The sequence below is a fragment of the Telopea speciosissima genome, chromosome 2 (assembly GCF_018873765.1).
Source record: "Telopea speciosissima isolate NSW1024214 ecotype Mountain lineage chromosome 2, Tspe_v1, whole genome shotgun sequence".
Taxonomy (NCBI): Eukaryota; Viridiplantae; Streptophyta; class Magnoliopsida; order Proteales; family Proteaceae; genus Telopea; species Telopea speciosissima.
The window spans coordinates 59939100-59950811 of NC_057917.1; the positions used below are offsets into that span (position 1 = coordinate 59939100).

General features: G+C 37.1%; 1 protein-coding gene and 1 long non-coding RNA gene across 4 annotated transcripts in view; both read left to right on the forward strand.

The window, feature by feature from the left end:
* Positions 1-3959: 3959 nt before the first annotated feature.
* LOC122652733 (temperature-induced lipocalin-1) lies at positions 3960-5757 on the forward strand. The gene is made up of 2 exons (XM_043846557.1): positions 3960-4374; positions 5396-5757. Exons 1-2 carry the CDS (start codon positions 4003-4005, stop codon positions 5579-5581), a joined length of 558 nt encoding a protein of 185 aa, XP_043702492.1. The 5' UTR covers positions 3960-4002; the 3' UTR covers positions 5582-5757.
* Positions 5758-8745: 2988 nt separating this feature from the next.
* Positions 8746-11712, forward strand: part of LOC122652790 — a 32079-nt gene continuing 29112 nt past the window's right edge. For 2 of the 3 annotated variants that reach the window (XR_006331648.1, XR_006331645.1), the window contains exon 1: positions 8747-8761. This is a non-coding gene — a long non-coding RNA (uncharacterized LOC122652790). Of the gene's footprint in view, positions 8762-11712 lie in introns of all 3 variants that reach the window. The other variant, XR_006331646.1, reaches the window with a different exon arrangement.

Below are 11712 nucleotides of genomic sequence, written 5' to 3' on the forward strand. Positions count from 1 at the left end.
AAAAGAAATTTTAAAATCCGTTCGAACGGTGGTGGTGGTGCTAGCGGAAGAATAACAACGCAGAGGGGTTTCGGCGGCGGTGGTGGTGCTGGCGGAAGAATAAGAACGCATAGGGGTTTCGGTGCTGGCGGTGGTGCTGGAGGTGGAAGGGAATAGGAGGCGGCAATGGTGGCGGTGATGGTGGTGCTGGCGCAAGAAGAAAGGTAGGGGAAGAAGCGGAGAGGAAATAGGAGAAGAATCTTGGGATATAAGGGTATTTTGGGGTTTTGGAAATTTTGTATATGCCACGTCAGCACATAACTATGTTTTTTAACGGTTAGGGTACAGTTGATAGAATCTTGGGATAGTAGGGGAGGGCAAAGTCATTTTTCAAAACTTAGGGACTGGATTGATATTAGGGAAAGTTAGAGGGGAGGGGATTATATTTTCCCTTTTAGTTTTGTTTTATCTAACGGTTAGTATTAGATTGGTTTAACGATTAAGATAGATTTTAGTTTTTTTTTTTCGTATTACAATCGTATAATACGAGTATTATTCGTGTATAATATGTTAGGTATTTAAATCTATGGATTTTTTTATTCTAAAATATTATACATAATACGGCACATTTTTCATTAAAACGTTCGGATACATGTATAATATGCGTATTTACTAAGGGCTACAACAAGGTCGGGTTGGGCCGGCCTTTTAAAACCCCAACCCAACTCTAAGTCTCCTTAGCTAGGCCCAGGCCCGACCCGGTCCTGACTCAGGGCCAGAAAAATCCAACCTTGACTTGTCTTCAAGGTCGAGCCGGGCCGACCCTGATTGGCCCTGATAATGGGTGGGGTGGGGGAGGGAGATATGCATGGGCTGGCTAGGCTGGGAAGAAGATAAAGAAGAAAGAAGAAAGAAGAAGAATGAACAGGAAGATGAAGACAAGGTCGGGTTGGGCCAGGCTAGGCTTAGCCTGAGGCCTCAGCCCTGACCCGGCCCGGCCCTAACTCAGGGCCAAAAAATCTCAACCTTGACCCGCCCTCAGGGCCAAGGTATCTCAACCCAGGCCCTGTTTAGGCTCAAGGTAGGCCAGGGTGGGTTCGGGCCGTCAGGACCAAACGTGCATCCCTAGCGGCAATGCTAGGTGGAGATGTCAACACCTGACAGCTCGAACATCCAACGATAAAGATTCCATTTCTTAAAACTCGCCACACTAACTTATCATCATGAGGAGAAATACTTACCATGATCTTCTTAATTGCCTCGGCATCATGATTTGAAAACCATTGACGAAGAATGCCTAAATTCCAATTCTTTCCTAAGTCATTTAAATCACAAAATCCATATTAGATGGCAACCAGGAGGAGCATTGTTTTGAAGCTTGAAATCTTTACACCTAGGAACCCTTTTGTCATCCTGGATACTAACCTGATTCTTATTTCCAATATACCATGCAAGGCCATCAAGCAGAACTGGTCTACCATGGATTATACTACGACAAACCCAGGACGAACGATGACCGATTCTAGCATTGAGGAAGCTCAACTGTGGAAACTATGATTTTGAGTTGTTAATTACCCCACCATGAATCTGGCTCAAACCAAAGCCTCAACGCTACTTTAGCAAGAAGGGCCAAGTTCTATATTACAAGGTGTTTCAAACCCAAGCCCCCTCTAGATTTCGATCTACAAAGACGATCCCATAATATCCATTGTATTTTCATATCATCCTCTCCTTGCCCTAAAAATTATTTGGCCTGGACTTTGCTAATAAATATGATGTGATATGATTGCGGCAATTTGAAGTGAAAGCAGCGTATTCAAAAAGGGAGAATGCAACTGATTTGAGCATAACTTCTTTTCTAGCATGAGTTAGAACTTGTTTGCCTCTCACCCTAAATATGTTTGGTTGTTATGTCTCGGATATCCTTGAAAAGAGAAGATTTATTGGCATCAAATTCCGAATGTCACACATTCTCCTCTGTAGGGAAGGGGAGACAACGAAGGAAGATGGGAGAAAGAGAAGCAGAAAGGGGCAATGGATTATAGAAGACCTAATTCTAAAACAAAGAGAGGGGGAGGAGAGAGAGGAAGAGAAGGGCAACAAAATTACAGAAATAACCTCATCAAAAGAGATTGTAAATGACATGATCAAGGGCAAATAAAAATGGTTACAAGAGTCACTTGTAATTGGTTTACTTACAAATTTATCAAAAAAAAATTGGTTTACTTACAAACAGATTTTCCCTTGTATCATAATTTGTACATCATCAAATGAAAATTTAAAAAACAGTTATATTGCTTCTTTTTCTAGTCAAAGTTGCATAATCATGTTATACTATATTATGTTATGTTTTGTAAGTATATATCTAAATTTAGAGGTAAGCATATATTGGCATTTCAGTAATTTCATCTTTTATTTTCTGCCTGAATTTTCCAGTGGTTGTTTTCATCTTGTTTCCATGATTTTGATACTTTTCTGTGTTGCATATGCATTTAGGTATCTTTTTTCATACATTTTCTCATGTTTATTAGGCCATTTCATTAATTATGGTATTTTTTGTAAATATCTTGTATACTATCCTCAAGCTAGAGAATGCATTTGGATTATGTACTCCCAAACCAACAAAATCTATTCCCCATCCCTTCAAATGAGAATAGTATTCTCATTTAGTGCCTTTTAAAGATTAAATTTGTAATAATTATGCACTTATTTTCTTTCTTAAAATGCAAATTGGAGATATGTATAACGTTTAAATTTATGAGCAATAGAGCGCTAATCGGTCGTGTAGCTCTTGCATCAGTGCAGTAGCCGATGAAAGTGCATATAGAGGCATTAGTTTGGATGCGATTTTTTATTTCACAAGGGTGAACGGTCTTTTCACACACATAGACATTGGTTTGTATCTCAACACAAGAACCATGCTAACAAATAAATGGAAGACTGTGATGCCCAACACCTTCACCAGACTAAAACTTGACGAGATCTCAATCTCATGGTTAGCCCAATAATCATAAGATTTATTTGAAGTCAATTTTATTGTGGATCCAAGACCTTAATTTAGGTGACAACTCAATGTCTTTAAAACCTTCTTTTTTTTTTATTTTTAAAAATGATACTTTTTTTTAATATTAGAGTGACAACTCAATATAACCTTGAAAATCCTAGAGTTTAGATCTGCTACCCACATGGGGACAGGTGGGGACAGATCTAAACCCTCCATGGGGGTGTGGGATCCATGCCCCATGGAGGGGTCAGATCTGTCCCCACCCGTCCCCATGTGGGTAGTTGATCCGGATTCAAAATCCTAAGACTAGTATGCTCATTGATCCCCTGATCCCTCCATGGTTCTCACACCTAACCTCGCCTGTTAAATAGATTGAGAAATCTTTACCCCTTATGTTTTGTAAAAAAAAAAATTAATTTACTATAAGGCAAGAACAAAATTTCCATTTTATTCATGGGATGTAAAATTGAATATAGACCCTTAAGTTTTTTTGAATAATCATTCATATAACAATGGAAGATGTTTCAGAAAAATTATAAGATAAATCTGATCCATTCAGTTTTATATTTTGTAACCTTTTGTAAATCTAAAATATTTGTTCTCATCTTATGGAATTGTGTGAATACAAAAGAAATTATGAGATTTGCAAAATAACAGTTCATACCAATTCACAAATGAATGCTCATCCGCAAGCTTCGTGACTGACAGCTTACACCAAGACTGAAACCCCACCTAGAAAAACTAGAATCCCCCAGAGACATCCATCTGGAAGCCCACAGTTTCAGTGGAGTTGGCGTACGTGTAGCCGTGTAGGTCCATCACACCCTGATCTCTACACGTCTTTCATATCAAACAAAAGGAAACAAAAAAATCTGAGGTCTGAACCTTATCTTCAACCCTCCTTCCTTTTTTCAGTTTTTCCTTGCTCCCCAAGAATAATCCCGAGAGCAATTCATCCTATAAAAGAAAAACCCATCAAGCAGAAACCCATCACCTTGAATACCTTTACAGCAAAAACAATGGCGGCGAAAGAGATGGAAGTCGTGAAGGGTTTAGACTTGCAGAAATACATGGGTCGGTGGTATGAGATTGCTTCTTTCCCTTCAAGATTTCAGCCTAAGGATGGTGTCAATACAAGGGCTACTTATACTTTGAGAGATGATGGTACTGTTCATGTCCTCAATGAGACTTTTAGTGGTGGGAAGAAAGGGGGCATTGAGGGAACTGCTTATAAGGCTGACCCTTCAAGTGATGAGGCCAAGCTGAAAGTTAAATTCTATGTTCCTCCTTTCTTACCTATCATTCCTGTAGTTGGAGATTATTGGGTTCTTTATATTGATGATGATTATCAATATGCTTTGATTGGGCAGCCTAGCAGGAACTATCTTTGGGTAATGTTAATTCCATCATCATCCTCTGTTTTTTGTAGTTGTTTTAGTTCTTCTTTAATGGGTTTCTTTTCTCTGGAGAAATTTTTTTTTGGGAGTGTGTGTTTATTAAATACTGGTTTGTGACCCTTTTTGAAAAATTTTTCTTATTTAAAAAAAATAGAAAGCCTTTTGCAATATTCTATCCTTGATACATGAAATGGGATAATACATGGTGAAGATTGGGGTGAAATATCCAGTTAAGTTTCTGATATAAACAAAATTCTCTATCAACTAGCCGTTTTGCCTCTTGTTTACTCTTTGAACAGTGATTGACCAGATTAAGTAGCTGTTGGAGTTGAAGCTGTCTCACTCTTCAGGTTTCTTTGAGAATGAACCTGTTTTCTTTGCTTTGTTAAACAAAAAGAAAAAATCTGACCTGATTCTTTTTCTTGAGATGCTTCTTATTTTATATTAGTTTATATCAAATTTACTAGTTTGGTGTTCTTCATATCTATAATTGTTATAACTATGCTTTGATTGGGAAGCCTACCAAGATGTTAACTTTGGGTGTGTTCATCAACCTTCTCTGTCTACAGATGTGTTTGTCATTTCCTGTGGGATTCCTTCTTAAGTTAGTTTCAATGGGTGGTTGTGAAGAATATTAGATTCTGAATTTATCCTCCTGCAATTTCCATTTTTTATTTTGGTTATGAGAAAAGATACCGTTTTGCATTTTTCTTCTTCTTAATTCATGAAGTGGGTTATTCTTCAGCTTTCTATGACACTGAATCTATTCTTTATTTTAATGAACAGAACCTTGATGTAGATCTTGTTTGGTATTATCTTAGATTTACTTGCTTGTCTTTTTTCCTCTATTTTTTAGATAGAAAATCTGGTTGTGGATTCTTAAAAAAGTTTAGCTTAATTTGTGTTTACCTATGCTGCTAAGTTGAGACAGCCAGTTATAGTCCCTTCTGTTTATCACTGTGTATGTTGTGAAAATCTCTTATATATAATTTTTTTTTACTCCTATTATGCTCAGATCTTGTGTAGGCAAACCCAGATGGATGAAGAGATATACAATCAGCTAGTTAGGAAGGCAGAGGATGTGGGCTATGATGTGAAGAAACTGCACAAAACACCACAAACTGACCCTCCTCCAGAGGGGGATGAAGCACCCAAGGACACCAAAGGCATTTGGTGGATTAAATCCATCTTTGGTAAATAAAATAATGATGGTGATTTGAAAACAAATTTAAGGTTTTATGCTCAATGAGGAAATCCAATAATCCATAGATTTGAATGTTTGTTGATACAAAGGAACCCTTCTCTGGTTGTAAATTAAGGTGTGTATAAGCTATAAAACTCTAGAGGTTTTGAATGTAAGACTTTTGATATTTGGATCTCTTTTAGACAAGTTTTCAGGCACGAAGGTTCTGTTATTGCTACTTAGTTATTCTACTGTTGGGTCCATTTAAACGATTCTGAGTAAAGTTTCCATTCTATACCTTCTCGGATGATTCTTCTTTGTTACTGCATGTTTGTTTTAAGTTTGAGCAAAAAATTGACATAACTTGCACAGTTCTGAGTGAAAGCTGCTCCTGTGTATCATAGATTACCATCCATGGAGAAAAGCAGCTAAATCTGAGAGAGAATAATTATCTTCTTACTCAAGCAAAGGAGTGGAGGAAAGACGCAAATAGTCTAAACACAATATCCATCTTGTTTTTCGATCTGGTTCCTCCACACCACCAATCCCATTTAGACATTTAGATTCAGGCATGATACATTTTTTAGTTACTAGGAGAATCCAAGTACTTTCTTTATGATCCGTGAAACAATTCTCAGAGATCTTATTTTTTTCCCTTGGAAGATACATGAATGAAACAATCAACCCATTGATATTGGAAGACCTAAATGATTCTTGTAGGATGTGTTTGGTTGAGAGCGTCAGACGAGTCGGATTCTTAAATTGGATCAGTTTCTTAAGAATCTGATTCTCAGTTTCTTAAGAATCTGATTCATGTGGATTTGGATTCAGATAAAAAATCTGTTTGGTTACCCCGAGTCTGTCAGGTGGAATCCTTTTGAATCCATATGTAAGATTGTTTGATTATCCTGAGTCTGTCAATTGGATTCTACTTGAATTTTGTCTGAAAAAAATATTTTAATCTTGTTTTGTTATACACGTTTAATATGATTTTATAAAAAATAAGATAATCAAAAAATTAGATTAAAATTCTCAAAAGAAAGTCTTTCCCAATTTTTCATGTGTCCATAAAAATTACAAAATTAGCACTAAGTGATGTTTTGTTACTTCAACAAAGCAAAACTCATAGTACGGGCATTTTCAAACAACAGAGATCTCTACAGATGTTAAAAAATTCATATCCATTTAATTTAAGTACATACATATAAAAGTTTTGTCAAATTTCAAAGATGCCATTAAATTTGGGTTCTTGTGTGGATTAGTGTCATAACTGACTATGCTATGAACAGTTGAGTCAGAAGGGCCTTGGTGGATTCAAACCACTATCCCTGGAACATGTTCATGTTCCAAGTGCTCTACTAATTTGAGCTAAAGACCCATCAAGACGGAACTTGAAATTTACAAATAACTAAAATAAAGAAAAGACTAATAGAAAACAAATCCTATGCTACCACCATATATCTGTGGATATATCTAAGCGGTTGAGGTGGTCATTCAGCATTTTTGACTGGTGATATACTATTATATGGGACACCATTTGATAGCTAGGTAGGGGGGAAGAAAGCCTAGAAACCAAAATGACCAATATTGTCTTGCCACTGGAATTATTAGTTTGACCGAAAAGAGATGAAGTTTGTCTCCTCCTTTCGGAAATGGGTGTGGGGAACCTCAGATTCTAGAAAAAAATTGATAAAGATGATGAGGAACTGTAAATTTGAAACTAAGTCCATCATTGGGATGAGAAAAGGGTCTCCCCATTTAGGGAGGTGCACATCAATAAATATGCATTTTATAGTAAATTTAATAAAAGTCATCCAATCTAGTCCCTCATTCCAAGATTAGAGAGAGGAGAAGAATTTACTGTTTTTTCATAAAGTCATAAAGCAGTAAAAACTATATCAAATTGGACACAAACTCTGGTTTTTCTCCAGGTATATATACTCATTCAACTCTGGTTTTGACATGTCCCCTTTTGAGCTTTATTGAATGCCTTTCATAATTATACCCCGAAAAAAAAAATTAGTTTGATCAAGTAGTTATGCTTGATATTAGCCCTATTCAAGCCAATGTAACTTGGAAATTCTCATTTGATAGGCATTCCCTATGGGGCTTTCAGCCCAGCTACTAAACCATCTGCAGCAACATCTCTTACTAGAAATCATTTGTCAAGATGGAGGTCAGGCCAATTTGTGATGTTATCAAACAAGTAAAGCAGTTTAAGATACTAAGAATCCAAGTTTGGACACATTGTAAGGCAGTCTTTAACAATGTCTATGATCGCTGGCCGTGGAGTGCTTACCCTCTCTTATTAAAAACTAAGGAATTAGCTATCATTTGATTGTGCCAGTTAATGTATCAAGGGGCTTCAGTAAAATCATCCATAAAGCAACCAGCAGTAAAATCATCCAAGACTTGGATGATATATAGGACTAAATCTGAAATTTCAAACTTTGCTGATAGAGATGATAGGCAGTCATCAAGATGTTGCTCAAGAGTAGTGTTGTGATAAGTTTTCTAATCTATTTTTGACAGTTTTGATAGGTAAAGAAGCTGCCTAAGCACACAAAACAGTCATCATCAAAAGGGATAATGAGAAAAACCATCAAAGAACAAGTTTTCTCAAATTTCTGTCGAGGATTTCCAGCCTATTTCAATATCAGAGTTCCAGTGTTCATATATGTACATATCTGGATTAGGCAGAGAAATTAAGATATATTGTCGCAAAAATAAAAAATGGCCATTGTTAGGTCATCTTTTTGTTGGGGAAATCCAGCCATCGATCCATGATCCAACATTACAATATTAATTAATTAATGGCTTCATCATCAAATTAGACTTAGATAGACATCATGATCAATCACTCACTCTGACCCAGATATGTACACATATGACAAATTCATTGGAACCCTACGTTTATTGAGAAAGAGAGAGAGATAGAGAGAAAGAGACATAGGGTTTACCTGTGAGTTCCTTGTAGTCTTCAATTGAGTTGCAGAGAGGGTTGAAGATGTTAGGGTTGCAAAAACGAAAGAACCAGAGTGAGACCGAGATAGATAAATGAGAGAGACAGAGAGAGAAAGAGATAGAGATTTTATCGGTGAGAGAGTTGCAGTCTTTGATTGAGTTGCAGAGAGGGTTGAAGATGTTAGGGCTGCAAAAACGAAGGAACGACAATGAGACCATGAGAGAGAGAGAGAGGTTACCTGTAAGAGAGAGTTGTAGTCTTCGATTTAGTTGCAGAGATGGTAACGATCGTGAGAGAAAGTTGGATTCAATTTAGTTGCAGAGATGGTAACTAGGTTGAGTGAAGTTCTCTCGATTTGCAATGGAGTCGGTTTGCCTGGGCTTTGAGTCGCAACTAGGCTGGAGAAGAAAACGAGATGGTCGAGAAACCCTAGCAATGGAGCTGATGTTCATTCCCAATTTTTGGAGTCCACTAGAATCCATCCTATATGTATGAGGGCCCAGAAACCTGGACTCGTTTTGGAATTCACCCCTAGGGGTGAATTCTTATAGATTCTAAAAATTACACATAAAGTTGGATTCTTGTGGATTCTTAAAATCCAACATGGAACCGTGTTACGAGAAACCAAACACGCGAAAAATTACAAAATTTAGATTCTTAAGAATCCGACTCCTCAGAATCCTTCAACCAAACACGCCTGTAATGTATCATTTCTGGGTTCAATGGAATTCATAGGTATAGGAAGAAACTCCATCAAATAGAGATTTTTTCTTTCGATCATATTTCGATTCTTAATACGATATAGAATGACCGCTATTACAAGTAGTACTACATCTTTTATCGTGAAATATCGATTGTTTGTTGAACCCTGTGAATCACGTGAAATGTTTTAGTCCTCCAAAATAGACCTTCAATTTGAACCAAGCTAAAACTTGGTATTTAGAATAGGGGGGAATTTTCTGAGGCATTTCAATCTTCCCTCCACTCCTCTCCCCCAAAAGAAATAGAATAAAAGATATCCTCAAGCTTACTCATGGTTACTTAATTAAAGAGGTCGTATAGATTTACAGTCATGTAAGAGACTGAAGCTAGGAAAAGTTCAATGAAAGCCCATTTGCAAAATGAATGCTTCTCGCTTCTCCTTCGTAGAAGAATGAGTATTTTTAGAACTACTACAATGCCGTCATAGTTTAAGCCAATGGTATCCTTTGTTATGTGGGTCAAAGAATATTATATGAGAGGTTATTTTTTATTTTTTATTTTTTGGAATTGGGAGCTTTTATATATTTTTCTTAGGGGGGGAACTGAGGAGGGGGAAAGGTAACAGTCAGGAGACTCGAACTTGAGACCTCCTGGTCAGCATGGACATGAAGTGTCTCATAGCTCACCAATTGCGCTAAGCAGCTGTTGCTTATGGGGAAGGTTTTCATGAACAACTATTTTTGAGCTAATCGAATCCATCTTCATAAAACTAAAAATAAAAAAACTCGAATTCATCCTCTTCATAAAAAAACATGTTGATGGTGTTATTGGTGAAGCCTGATTTAGGTCCAGAGAGTGGTTCAGAGTATCTTCGGAGGGCTATTTTGGCCTCGAAACTAGTTTGGATGGTCTAAAAAGTGCGTACGTCATTGCTAGAGGCAATGTGTCATATAGAGCTTGTTGAGACCTTTGAATCGATATGTATTTCAACATATGTTCTGTTTTGGTGCGACTCTGACTGGATGGTCATTTTTGGGTTCTAGGACAATTCTGTACTTTCTGAGTTAGAGTTTATCTATGTATTGTTCTTTTCTTTGGGAGAGTAGTAAGTTGAGGGTTTGTAACATTTCAGAGATAGTGAAATTCGTTTGTGGCTTAGGTGTGGATGTAACTTCCCATCTGGGGGGTGAACGTAATTGTGTGTTTGTGTCTTGCGTCTTTTCTTTTAATTTTTCGTTTTCTTCTACAAATCACCATTTCTGGGCGTCTTTTTGGAAAGGATGTATGGGATGTATTCGTTGAATTATTTCAATAGCAGTCCTCAGCAAGATGCAATTACTTGTGCAGTGAACTTCAAGCGATTTTTAAAAATGGGGCTCCATCAGGCCATCTCTGAATTCGTTCATCGCATCGAGTATTTGACTGACTCTCTTACAGCCATAGATGAATGGCTTATTAAAGATCTAATCTTGTAAGCTACACCTTAAATGATTTAGGATTTGGATACGAAACCTTCATGATCACAATTGGAAACAAACAACACCAATCTGGTTTCCTTTTCTGAGCTGCGTGCAAAGCTGCTCAAGCATAAACAACGACTCCATCGTAGCTACGATAACCATTCACTCTACTTCCATTGCTGATGTTAAATCTCAAACGACTCTCCTTTCTGTCAATTCCAATCATTTTAGGCAGTACCTTCAATTATTGTAATTGCTGAAATAATTGAATTACAATGGTTTAATGCTTTGCTGTACAAAAAATATCTTTAGGAGAGAATAAAGGGAAGATAAGGTAAGTTGTTAGTAATCACACAATTGATTTGTGAGCCGTATCATCAAGTGTAACGAGGCAAAATTCTGTGCAATTCCTTCATCTTATGGTGCTTTGTAGTTTGGGTTTGAAAGCTCGACATGTGGAAGATGCTTCATCCAACGATACGAGCTCAATTGATCCAATTTTTGTTTTTTTTTTTTCTTCAAAAGACTAGAAGAGAAGCAAACTCACTTACAGATACACCAAAAGTTCTAGAACTATTGGAACGCATTAAATCAAGCTCTTTAACCTATCTCATACTCGGCTGGTCCAATCTAGCTAGTGTCCATACACTAGAGTGAGTTTCATTAGACATATAACAAACCACCACGCTTCTGTAACTGTCGTCCTTGGCGGCTCTCACTCTAGGTAGCCTCATGCCAACTTTTTTTTTTTTTTTCTCATGCTGTAACTTTAGAAAACTACCTCCAAATGAAGGGTGCATGGCACTACATGGATGACCAAATATACATAGGTGCCTATACTTCATGGGAGATTATCTACTAGTGGTGAGTTTGGAACTTCACTTAGGACTTGTCCAAATGTCCTTTCCATCCAATTGTTGAACTTGCCACATCATTCTACCATGCGACAGAATTTCTTAGGCAAAAAACGAATAAACTTATCTGGTTCAGCTGTGAAGTGATAGTGTTATGATTTTTTTTTT

Bases quoted from the DNA above. Each gene is read 5' to 3' on its own strand.
- LOC122652733 (XM_043846557.1), top strand. From the start codon at position 4,003: ATGGCGGCGAAAGAGATGGAAGTCGTGAAGGGTTTAGACTTGCAGAAA. The intron at 4,375-5,395 runs GTAATGTTAATT...TATTATGCTCAG, and splicing joins CTAGCAGGAACTATCTTTGG to ATCTTGTGTAGGCAAACCCA.